The sequence below is a fragment of the Apteryx rowi genome, unplaced genomic scaffold (assembly GCF_003343035.1).
Source record: "Apteryx rowi isolate R43461 unplaced genomic scaffold, aptRow1 scaffold_983, whole genome shotgun sequence".
In the NCBI taxonomy this organism is placed as follows: Eukaryota; Metazoa; Chordata; class Aves; order Apterygiformes; family Apterygidae; genus Apteryx; species Apteryx rowi.
The window spans coordinates 42286-55221 of NW_020451297.1; the positions used below are offsets into that span (position 1 = coordinate 42286).

Sequence of the window (12936 nt, forward strand, 5' to 3'; positions counted from 1 at the left end):
GGAATTACCTCTTTTTGGTATATATAATGAAACAACACATTAAAAACACAAAAAATCTGCAATATATTTAAATTGCTGTAGGTCAACAAAAATATATGTAGTGACATATCTATTTAATATTGACTGATATCTCAAAACCATTGAGTTTAGCAGGGATTTTCTGTTAGTTTCTGCAGAATATATAGTTTTTTTTTTTTTGAAAAGGGACTCATCAGAATTGATGCAACTCTAAGAGCAGGGCAATTTTAAACCTCAAAAGTCAAATCATCTTTCAGACTAAATGTGTGCCTATATTCAAAATTTAATGGACTCCTAATATATGTAACAAAGCAAAGGATAAAAACACCACCATATGGGGCTCTAAAGTAAGTCATAAACAAAATCCAGTGGAACTGAATAAACATCTATTGTAAAAACACATTTTGTAGAGGAATAATGAATTAGTTAACCTAAAAACTAGTACCAAAGGCATGCTAATATGGCAAGCCATCCTCACCTCTGAAGAAGAAATGCATAATTAAACCAGATTCTTTTGGCAAAACAAAATTATAGATTTAGTTGCACACCTCTCTCTCAAACTTATTTTGCAATTTCACATTTGTGAATTCAACAGGAATATCATATTTTGTTCATGAAGCAACTGCATACCAGAGAAAGCCATACTAGAAACAGTACCAGACAATCCCAAAAGAACAGACCTCTAACAGTAGTGTTTCCTGAGCAAAAGCTCCCAGAAGCCCAGCTGCATAGGGTATTTCCCCACTCTTGAGTGCCACCCTTTGCCACATCCTGACTGCAAGTTCAGGCTGGATCTAGAAACGCACCTTCTCCTTGCACACCCTGTTTTTCTGTGGAAAGAAATCCTGAAGTATGGGCACAGAGAGAGCCATGGTGTGTTCAGTAATGGTGAATAATGGGGCAGGGGCATCAGTATTGCAGGGCAGACCATGGAGCGCACCTGACTCCTCAATTTAGGAACAGGCATAGTATGTTTGGGTCTCAGTATAGAACCTTGAACACTGTAGACTATACAGGTAATATTTACAAAGCTTTTTAAGGGTGATTTATAATCAATCTGCCAAAGCCAAAATGCTGGAACTTATTTCATCAGGGAAGTAGCCTAAAAGCCRCAGAAAGACGGTCTACTATACAAAGCACATTAAGGAATGTGTCTACTTTTCTGTTAGCCAAAGTTGAATCTATCACTTTGACAAGATGAACATTAAAAATAAAGATTATTCTGATGGCCTTTTCCTTCCTATACATATCTTAGTTACATATCATGCATTCATGACTTTTGGTAACAATTTAACTCCAAGATGAGTTATAAGCAGTATTTATATTGTGTTACAGACCAAGTTTTGAGATCCACTTTCTCATGCTCATTTAAAAAACTTCATTAAAGTCTGTCAAACCCCTCTGCGATGAACAGCCTAGGACAAAAGTAGCTCAGGCTGGCAAAATGTAGGCACATAAACCTCTGATGATCTTCCATTTTTTTAAACATAAAATAAAAAGGAATGATGCTGAGCTTCCCCATTAAAGAAATCTATTTGAAAAGCATAATTTGTCTCAACTTGCATACTTCTTCATTATGCGCCACACTCTACCTTAACTTATAAATCTGCAGGAGTCGCTGACTATGGTTCAGAGCACAACTGGCTCAACAACATGCAGAAGAGAAGATTATAACTGATAAGCCAAAACAAGCCCACTGGAAGCAGCAGTAGCAGCAGCTTCAAATGCTACCAGCACCAGTCCTCTTCTGCTGGAGGCAGACACTTCATAGCAGATGCTGATCTTCAACATCCACAGTTCACAACAAAGCAGGTTAAACGGATAACAGTTTCGGTTAAGACAGCAGGGATTGTGAACAGCAGGCCACAGAACTTGTACACTTGACTTCTGCCACCGCTGCAGGGAATGGCAACCTTTTGCCTGTGGGTGGGCACACGGAGAGGGCAGTACTGCTATAGAGCTTGCTGAAAAATCCAACAGAGCTCATCTGCTGGTGTCTTGAGRCTAATTTATGAAACTTCATACAAAGAAGTAGTAACGTATCCCTACAAAAGGTCACATATAAAATACTGTACAGATGGTCACATGTATTAGGAACAAGGCTGGGGAATGGCATTAACCACTCTACCAACACATTAGCAACAAGTATAAAAAAATTAAAAGATGTGCCTACATTTCTCACTGTGCATTCCAAGAGATGCATCCAAGAATGACAGGCTAATTAAAACATGGCCCTTCCCTATACTGTCAGCAAAATTAGGAGCTGGAAAATTTTAACCGTAGCATTTCTCTGTTAACAAACCACATTAAGTATCAATTGCTCAGCTGAAGTTATGGTAACTCAGTCTGCATATTAAAAAAATGTAACTTTTCTTGACACTAGAAAACAATGTTTCTATTGTAAACCCAACACTGCAAAATTACACATGAAACCCAGAGGGCATTAACCAGCAGGGAGAGCAACAACACAAAGCACGTTGTGTTTTAATTTATAGGAATAAGCGGTCTCTCCTCTCTCTTCTTCCAGATATTGGTTTTGCTATCTCTTTTTATGATAGATGGTCTATCCCTTTTTTTAGCTGGAGGGATGCTAGACTCACGATTTCCTGTTACAGCTTTTCTTCTTAGATCTTCATCATCATGCTGTTCTGCATCAGGCCCATTTCCTCCATCCAGAATGTGTCTCACAGCCTGGTCCTCTGGAGTGCAAACAGTGGTCCCACTTTCACTGCTACTCAAATCCAGATCTTCCAAGTAAAGTATCTTAGAATGAGGCATATTTTTAATGAAAGTTTTCTCTCTCTCCAGTTTCCTACCAGGGTGATGCTCATTCATGTCCACACCAGAGTCCAGACTAGTATCATTACTCTCTGTTTTTCTGCCCTTTTTCAGATCTATAAAGGAATGCCTCACCTGAGCTATTGGTTTTCCATCTAGGGACACAAACCATGCTCGAGGGTGTGGAGATGGTTTTCCTTTAGAGAGTTCCAGTAATGTTTGTTCTGAAATACCTTGAAGTTCAGATGAGAATGGAGTCATTACAACTGCTTCGTTCAGTGTCCCAGGAACAGAGACAGATTCCAGCAAACTATTGGTGTACCGGCTCCAGTTTGATGTTTGAGAGGGTAAGCCCTGTTGGCCATCTAATGTACTTTTTTCATCTCTGCACACAGAAGGCTGTGGATGAGAATGCCCTGGCATTTTGGGTAGCGTTTGCATGTAGCTGTCTCGATGCATGGGTTCCATCATGGGGCTATATACTAACTGCCCTTTTCTTGGCAAAGTTGCTGATTTAGCAGCATGCAATTGTTCTGGTGAGTGGAAAAGGTCAGAGGTTTGAAGAATAGCAATCGGTTGATTGTAAATATGCGTTAGATGTTCTGGGATATGGGAAAGGCCATACATTTCCTCTTTCAGTGGAAGGTATCTGTTTTGGTCTTGAATGTCCCTTGGAGCCAGGGAAATATTGTTAATATGCTTTGGCTGCTGTAAGTGTCTAACTCCAGCATTAGGCTCCAAGGAATGGGCTGAATTTCTTGACTGACCATTCTGGCGGGATGACTGATAAGAAGCATCCTCTGTGTAGATTTTAAAATTGTCCCGGGTTTTTCCATCTTCTATTTCTGCAGATGTCTGTCTTTGAGGGCTATATGAAGAAATCTTCGGTGCATATAACTGTGACTTATCCTCTAGCTTTAAAGACCCCTTGACAACACTGGTGTGATTTATGTGAGTTGTTGATGTTGTCTGGTCTTTTTTTATGATCTCCAGCCTAGCTGTATTTTTTTCCTTCTTTTGTGTGCGACCACATTTGTCCCTATGCAAAAGAAATGCAAGATAACTGTAGAGCACACTGTTGACTACAGTACCTGAACGTTAGATTTTGCTTAAGAAGTTACTAGTGAAATATGATGTCACAAACTTAAAATGAAGTTCTGTAATCACTGAGATTATTAAAGAAATACAGGCTATGCTATATTAGAGTTTAGTGTATTAAGTGAACAAAACATTTGGAAGAGCAAATGCCTTTTTGAATACTGCTAAGGAAACAAGTCTCAAGTTCAAGAGACTATTTATTATCCTTAAATTCCATTCATGCTGAGCTTATTACAACTTCTTTTTTTTTACTTACCTGCAGTAACAAAGTAGAACAGCAAAAAATCCAATGATAATGACAACAGTACCTCCCAAAATGGCTGTAAGGAACACTGTGTGATAGGCTGTTATGTCCTTGGAAACTGCACTAATAATGGACTCTAGATTTTCAAACACAAAACCAGATAAGAATTAGCTTTCAAAAACCAAAGAATTTTGCTTGATATGTAGAGCTGTCTCTGATAAATTACACTGCACTTTTCCAGTGATTTTGTGCTCCTATAGCACTATTTCATTCCCTCCCTTTTCACCTTGCTTTTTCAGCAAACTTGAAAATACACGAACTGTGGTTACATATAATGGATCTTCAAGGGTTCATCTCAAACACTGAAGCACTGCCCTGACATCTACTCAATTCCAGTCAAGTTACATTGGAATTACATGTCCCAACTTATTTAAAAACACGGTCTATATTTTGTTTAGTGCTTCTGTTTGGAAGTGCTGCCTGTTTTAAATTTTGACATCACATATCTCCTGCAAGAATCTCTGCATATGAATTAGCAAAATCCAAACATGCAACAGGTCTAAATAATACAGCATCTACTGGGACCGCTCTACCCAAGCCTAATCTCCTTGCTGCATTTCCTCCGGTCATACATGATCCTCAGGGACAAGGGACACACAGCCCAGCTGATTTTTAGATCTTTATGGTCACTATTCCCTTATAGGTTTCTTCCAAAAGATGGCAATACTGTAAACATATATAACTTTAAATAAGGTCTGGACTTTTTACTCAACAACATTAAAATTAAGTTCTAGGGAATAGTTAGATGCACAAGGATACACTATCAGAATTCAAAGTTATCCAACTGTGGAAAATGTATCTCATTTTTCCCTTTCTATTGTTAAAGGAAAAAATTAACTGACAGCCTGTTGATACATCATTATTTGGGTTATTCAGCAGTTTCTTTTCTAGTTGTTTGCAATACCTCTTGTTCCAGGCAGTGGAGCTGCTATCCAGTAGCCTAAGTGTGGAGCAACATAGGTCCATACTAATTGATCGTTTGCTTCCTTTACCATTCCCAGCCCACGGTTTACCCAAGCACCTGAAAAAAAGACAGTATTACACATGCTGTGTAGCATTCCTCTAGAGCTAAAACCATCAGCAACTTAATTTGAATACTCAGAAATACATGAGGTCACAAGAAGCAAAATAAAACTTCTCCAGTATGCTATATATCACAAAATTTTAGTTAAACATGCAACTTTGTCTCTTGACAATTTCATTGCAAATATCCGTGTCAACATTTACTTTGAAACAAAACTACCTACCATCGTTAATTACTTTAATTTCATACAATTCATTCTCTATTAACATATGTCTTTCACAAATATGCATGCAAATCATTTGGGAAAAAAAAATCCTATTATATGAGCTTAGAGCATGTACGAAGGCCAAGCCTAAATCGAGGAACAGGTAATTTAAGCATATGARTAGAAGTTTACCATTAGCTAGCAGCACTTAGTGGGCAAGCAATACAATCTAATAAACTAGAGTAGGATAAACCATGCTTGCCCTGAATGCCTCTCCCACCCCCATCCCACCCCACGACAGTGACAGTTCAATGAGAGCAGGGAAGGGCTATTGTCAGGCCACGGACCCCCCACCATCTGCTTGGCAATGCAAAGGACAGGCTTTCTGGCAGGCCAGCTTCTGCAATTAATAAARCATGCAGCAGAAGAGAGAAAACCATACTTAACAAACTAGAACACATTTATTGTGGACCATCTGTGAAATTACATGAGGTTGTTTTCCATTCTTAGAAACAACCTCTTATTTTCAAACTGCAAATACTGAGGAGGAAAAGAAAAAAAAAAGAATATTTTTTTTCTAAAAAAACAAGAAAAACAATAACCAAAGCAGGCAAAAAGTAAAATTTATGYAAGTCTCAATCTAATTGCCTTCAGGATCCTTCTTTCAGCAAAGGGATATATCCATCAGACAGCAGGTTGAGATGAGAGCATGGCACAAGCCACACACACACACAAAATAAATAAAAATAGCTGCTCCTCCTTGTCATTCTTCACTAAAACGCCCAGYCTTCTCTTGCTACCTGTGATGGCTGACAGAGGAGACCAGCAGCAGCAGCCTAGACCCCTGAAAGAGCTGGTTTCTCAGTTAGCCGGAGAACTTCTTGTCCAGGCTCAGGAGTAACAACAGCTACAAGTGTATTCCATACCTCTCTCTCAAAGGGAAGCAACAACAGCCGATGTGCAAATTCTGTGTCTTGTCAACTCTAAGACCAGATGTCAATATAACACAAAACTATGATTTTACAAGTAAACTTCTTACAGGCAGATTAAAACAAACACCACAAAACACCATTTAAAAAAATCTAGGTCTCCAGAAGCTCTGTCTTCTGAAAAAAAGTATAAGTTGTGAAAAAAGTGAAAAAAAGTATAAGTTGTATAATCTTTATTGTCTTCTTTAGTAAACTGTATCTCCCCCCACATACTCAATAGAAAATAGCACATGTTTACTGCCTTTTAGACAGAGGGATATCATTCTAAATTTAATGTTGCAATGCAAACAACTACTTTTTTTTTTTTTTTTAATCTATTAAAAGCCAAAGTACTTCTGGTACCAATATTGCAAATTGCCTAGTAAGAATCAATTCAACACATCATTCAGCAATTATGAACAAATTCTGCATTTACAGCAGCTGGAGTACAATCACAGACACTCACTTTCCAGAAACAGTCTCACTACCAGTACACTTTTGGTAAGAGCACCATGGAGCACTGCACAGGTAGATGTGTGAAAGCAGTTTCCATCTTTTTTCTGGTGCATGTTGACCAGTCTGCATGACAACATCAAACACACCAGTTTCCTTATCAGTACTGATGTGGAAGCTTAGATTACCAGTATGACTTATTACTCAAAGACTTCAGCGTTCAAAAGTGCCTATCAACACCTTGCTGCACGCCAGAGCCGCATCATGCAGCGGGGTGGCTGCTTTCCCTTCAGCTCAGACAGGGGCCAGCTGCCGCTCTTGGTAGTCTAGAGCGTGTGCTGGGGAGCTCACRTACTCAGCTGTCCTCGGTCACCAGAACCATGATGGAGGAATACCTTGCTACTGCTCAGTTACCTTAGAAAAAAGTCACACTTTATCCGTTTCAGCTCAAAGGTAAAATAAAAGTAAGAGCATTTAAGAATAAGCATCCAAAACAGCAAACATAGTTGCAAGTGTTCCCTAGAGAGAAAAGGTGAGGAAGTGGAAGCAAATGGGGAAGTTAGTACAAGTTACATCAGAAGTGTGTCTCTCCTTCTCCATAGGACTCCTTGTTCCCTCCTTGCGAAGTGGCAGTGAAGGGTCCAGGCTCTGTGTATGCGCTATACCTCAGTGCGTGCCYGCCAGAAACAAGTCACCTTTACAGAGCCTCCACCAGAGAATGTCCCCCAGCTGAGAGTAAAAACACACTGGTTTTGGTGGTGGTGGGTTAGTATGCCAGGCTCTTGCTCTCACCCAGTCCCAGTGCCCACAGGCCTATTTCCCTGCAACACCCACATACACACCATACACTGGCTTATATTCTAATCTGCCCCTGTGCTGTCTCTCTAATTTTTTTTCCTTCTTAAACAGCATTATTGGGATAGTTTTCTGTTAGTTTAGTGGAGTTAAAACAGCTCAGCACAGGTACAGATGAACACTGGAGCTGGCAAAGGAGGCTAGAGAAAGACAACCAATGGCATCAAGAAATTAAATCACTTTATGCTGCTTTATCATCACAGATTAAGAGTCTTATTTTGATGAAGAACGTTAACTTTTGTCACCAGTTTCCCTTTTGAAGTCTTCTAGGTGTATAGACTAATTTAATCTTTTATGCCAAAACTTAATCTATTCATCCATTTTTACAAGAGACAATGTCGCCAACTTTTYATTAGAATGTTCTTAATTCAAGTTATTGTTTTCTGAGTGTTCTCAACTAAGGTGAGCAGCTTCCTTGACTGTGCAAATAACACCTTGTCAGAGTTGGTGTCCCATCCTGTACTTGAATTGTTGGTTAACTGCTTTCTGCATTAATCAGGAATAAGACTCTTCCTTACCTCTTCGCTCACTTGCATGTTTCAAGATAAAGTGCGATGGAAAATACAAGGTACAATGTAAAATAATCAGTACACTAACACACACACCTAATACGGGACATCTAAATGGGATAAGCGTGTTTGCTCATTACTCTTGATTGAAATTAGACATGAAGGATTGACAAAAGGTTTCAAATGACTAATCCTCAACCTCCTCCTCCTATGCATATTGTAACAACGTTTCAGAAATAAAAGTTTTCCTTTGATAACTTATTTCCCTCATTTCACTTTCTGAATTGTTTTGTTGACTAAAAGAAATATTAAAGTTATATCTATGCCAGTTTTAATGTCAAAGGATCTTTAGCTCTGTGCTCTAGAAAACAAAGCATCCTAATCTTTGATTCTGATTTACTTTCCTTTAATAAGGCATTCACAAGATTATTATGCTTAAAATTTAACATAATCTAAAACGTATGTTCTCTGAATACTTGGCAATCCATGAAAATAAAAATCATAATTACGCTAAAGCTTTGTTTAATATGAATGCTAATGAATTTTAACAAAGCTCTTTGTTGAACTAATGAAAGCAGGGAAATCCCTTTGAACAAGTCAAGCTATTCAATCAAAAAACTACACAGAAACCCTGATAAAATTTGTGACTATTTACCACCCCTCTCCAAATATTAGTGCTATTACTGTTCTGTGACATACAGTGTTATGCTCCAAACTATATACATGTGGTGCAATGTGGAACAACAGATAATTTAGCCCACTTACCAGTTTTCATATCAAATGTCCATGCAGGAATAGCATCTCCTGATTTTACAGTACTTGTAGGAAGAGGAAGTGTAATATGAATAGGACCATTCACTTTCAGTTCTTTCCCAGCCAAAAGAACATTCACACATATTGCAGCAAGAGGAGTCAGTTCAATGCTTTTGAAACCTAAATGTAAGAAATATTTTGTCTATAGTACTCCATTCATAGTGTTGCTCTTTAAAAAAAAATTAAATTAAGAATCAATCCTCATTATAACTAAAGACAAGCCCTCATTAGGACCCAGCTAGAGTTAAACATCACTTTAACTTGATCAAACAACTTTTCTTCAACTTTTGAATCAATTTTTCTTCTCTTTGGACTACTTAAATTTTGTGATAAAAAATACATTTAGTCATTTCCAAATCTGTAAAGGAGAAACAGACTTTTGACATGTAGGTTGAACACTGCTGAATCAAAGAGTAAGCAAAATTTGATGGGGGAAAGGGGAAGAAAGGATTTTCCCCTCAGACAATTTAAGACACACATTCAAAATATTTATGTGGAATATAGATGATATCAGAATTTTTGTATAATTGCAGTTTGCAGTATACATAACACTTTATCAAACTGAAGATATGCTGCAAATCTATAACTGCTACATTTCTCTTCTTAGTCAAATAGTTCTCTTAATTAACTTTCCTGTAAGGATTAACTTTCTAATTTGGCAGTTAAAACTAATTGAATAGCTAATCAAGCACAAGGCTTGTCAAAGCACTCAAAGGAAGCYCTGCATATACAAGGATTTATAGTGCAGCAGGAAAGTTTGTTTCCTTTGTTTTCCTCACACTAATTTGCAAACACTTCAGAAGCCACAGTGTGACAGGAGGTGAGGAGAAGCTGAAACAGAATTATTAAGTACCAGAATAACATTAAATCTATGTAAGCTCTTGGAAGCTGGTTGTGAGAAAACTGTTGGTGCATTAGATACCAATTAGCTTCTACCTGCCCTGGAAGGAAGCCTATTCCTTTAGGAGTATATGAATAATTTAACACACATGCCAGACAGATGTGAAAGGAAAACTGGAAGGGGAAAAACTGCTTATTTTCTCATGCTTTGAGGAGGTGAAATATGGATGCTGAAGGTACTAAAAATATGTATGTAAGTGGAGATATCAATATATGTGATGATTTTAACTCAATGAAAATTAAAGAAGAGAGCATGCAAAGTTCAAACGAACTAACTAGTAGCCTTGTCACAGGTTGAAATAAATTTTTTTAAGAGCCTCATGGCTTTGGGTCCTTTGAGACAAGAAAGRAAATAACAAAAGAGAAATGGAACCATACACAGTATGATCTTCCAGAGATTATTATATTTATTTAAATCAAAAATATCTGTAAATATTTGTGATTMTATCATTAGAAGTATATTAAAAGGTCCAACTGCATAAGAGCAGAGTTATAATGACTCATGAAACCACTCATAGCTTCTTCGGTGAAATAGATGTGCTGAAAACATACTACCATGCTTAAACAAGCACACATAGATGAACTGTCTGTGAGCCAAATTATAACCTTTGCACAATATTTATGCTAAGTGTAAAGCTCCTAAAGCCAACCGAAAGAATTCTAGTGAAAACACAGAAAAAAAACGTATCAGAAGCCAACTGCTGCAGTTCCACTACCTTAAGTTCCCCCCATTTACACACTAGCCATAACCATATTTTGAAGGTGTTCAGTAAACCATTTCCAGTCTGATGAAATCCTGAATATCTTCAAACCCTCTACAAATGGAAGTGATTTAAATACTCACTTACTGTAAGTTAGGACTTCATAATTGTACTTCAACACTAGGTAGAACTACCTCATACATAAAGCAGACTTATACTACATGGAACATGATAAAGAGTGACATCAATTACTCATTTGACATGTTTATATCTTCCTCTTATTCCTATGGAACAAAGTTTTGTGATTTAATGGGAGCAGGCTCAGGCTCTTAACTTAGGCATAGGTTCTTCTGAACACTGTACACTTAGCTGCATTATATTATAAAAAAAAACTTAAATAACACATTTACTATACCTGATTTATTTAGAAGTATTCCTGTTGCGTAGAGAAAGCTGTCCACTTTTAGAAATTGCTCTGGCACTGTCAGATAGGCTGTAACGTTTGTAATATGGTGATCTGTTGGAAGTTTTATTAAAAATTTTGCAAACTGAACACTTGGTTGAGATTTGGCATCTGTAAAAGAGTAATATTTTGTCTTAGTGATGGTAAAAAGACAAGTGGTGTTTTTACTACTGCTCAGAAATACATTCAGCACAAGAATCTGCTTTACCACACTTTCTCCAGGCTCTGTAAATTTCTAGTCTGGTAGCCGTCACTACCACACACAGCTACACAATTAACTGAAAATGCGGCCTTGAGTAGGTAGGTAATATCTATTTTTTCTCGTGGAAAAAAGCGCTCAAGAAGCCACTGGATAAGTAACCTCTACTTTCCACACAAGATTACAAAGGTTGACAATGTAACCCTTGATAGAGAATATCAATATGTTTCAATAATTTATTTTTAAGAAAACATCTGTACGCAAAGTGTTTAGACTACAGTCTGCATACACTGAACTTACCAGATGATTTTCCAGTAATTAAAACAGTATCTTCAAACAGCCATATATTAGCTTGACTTTGTGGGAATAATGAAAGTGTCACAGACGAGTATACTGTGGAAAATGATAATATTATCTGTTACACTGTGCAAGCATCTCAAAATCTTCTAGGAGGATGCATGATTCTGAAGGAATGGTGAAGAAAGCAGACAAAAAGATGAAAGTGTATAAAGACTGGATAAATAAATGACTCCTGTAGTCCAGAGCATGAATTATATCGGTTAGGCAGGGAGATCTATACGCCACTATTCTGTGTTTTCTACTGATAAACAAGTGGCTAGAATTCTTAGCRTAGCCCACCTCACTTCTCTTTTTTCAGAATCTCAAAACTATTTTTAAAAACCAAAATGGAATAGTTGTATACTGGAAAATTTGTGAGGAAACACTGCTGGAATGAAACTGTAACAACAGGCAAAAGTACTCAAAGCAATGGCAGAGCTAAGACACTCCAGGAATCATCAGAGAAAACATGACTTTTGACAAAATCAAAACACATAACCAGACTTTTGTTAAGTCTGGATAAACAATTTCTCAGAATACTCTCACAATATTGCAATATAACCTACTTAGACTTGGAAAGGAATATTTTCAGCTTTTACAATACAAACAAATTTTGACAATTCTAACAGATTTGTCACCCTTTTATCTGCACTGGCAGGCAAAATCTCCTTTAACTGACTTCATCCAATCATTTTCAGTTGACATTAACTAGGCAGACTGCTGAAGAAAGAAATTTCAATTACCTACAGATAAAGTTTAATAGGACTGTAAGAGGCTTACGCACTTGGCATTTTGCCAGTCTTCCAAGGCAAAGGTGTTAACATGTAGCCATCCTTGTATGATGCAATAGTTAAACTTAATCCTAATTTATAGGGAACTTTTATTAATACTGCTCCGTTGTTTCCAGTAAGAGTAGAATTTGTCTTCGTGTAATTAACAAACACGTCTACAGTTGCTTGTCGCAGGTACTGATGACTGATGATGTCGTTTACTTGAACTTTTAGTGTAAACACGGATCCTTTAAACAGGAAAAAAAAAGGGGGGGGGGTCATAATACATCACGACTAAGGACCATTATGTACCTTCATTTAAAATAAGGCTGTTTTCTAGGCAAAAATAATGTTATGGTTATTGTTTACTCATTTTCATAAATACCTTCGTTTCCGCATCCCTGTATTTTAACATTCAAAATGCATTCACACTACTGTGATTATCCCCCAAAACAGCCAGCAAGGTAATTACTGCAAAGCAAAGTTATGCTGATCAGATGCCTACTGAATGCTTTCCCGAAATACAGCTTTTTATTTCT

The 12936-nt window shown here is 37.4% G+C and overlaps 1 protein-coding gene across 1 annotated transcript; it reads right to left on the bottom strand.

The window, feature by feature from the left end:
- Positions 1-2502: 2502 nt before the first annotated feature.
- FAM171B (family with sequence similarity 171 member B) lies at positions 2503-12642 on the bottom strand. Its single transcript, XM_026055106.1, has 7 exons — positions 12412-12642; positions 11589-11681; positions 11042-11200; positions 8978-9145; positions 5103-5219; positions 4151-4274; positions 2503-3835 (listed from the first exon to the last, which is right to left on the bottom strand). Exons 1-7 carry the CDS (start codon positions 12449-12451, stop codon positions 2503-2505), a joined length of 2034 nt encoding a protein of 677 aa, XP_025910891.1. The 5' UTR covers positions 12452-12642.
- Between the last annotated feature and the right edge of the window lie 294 nt (positions 12643-12936).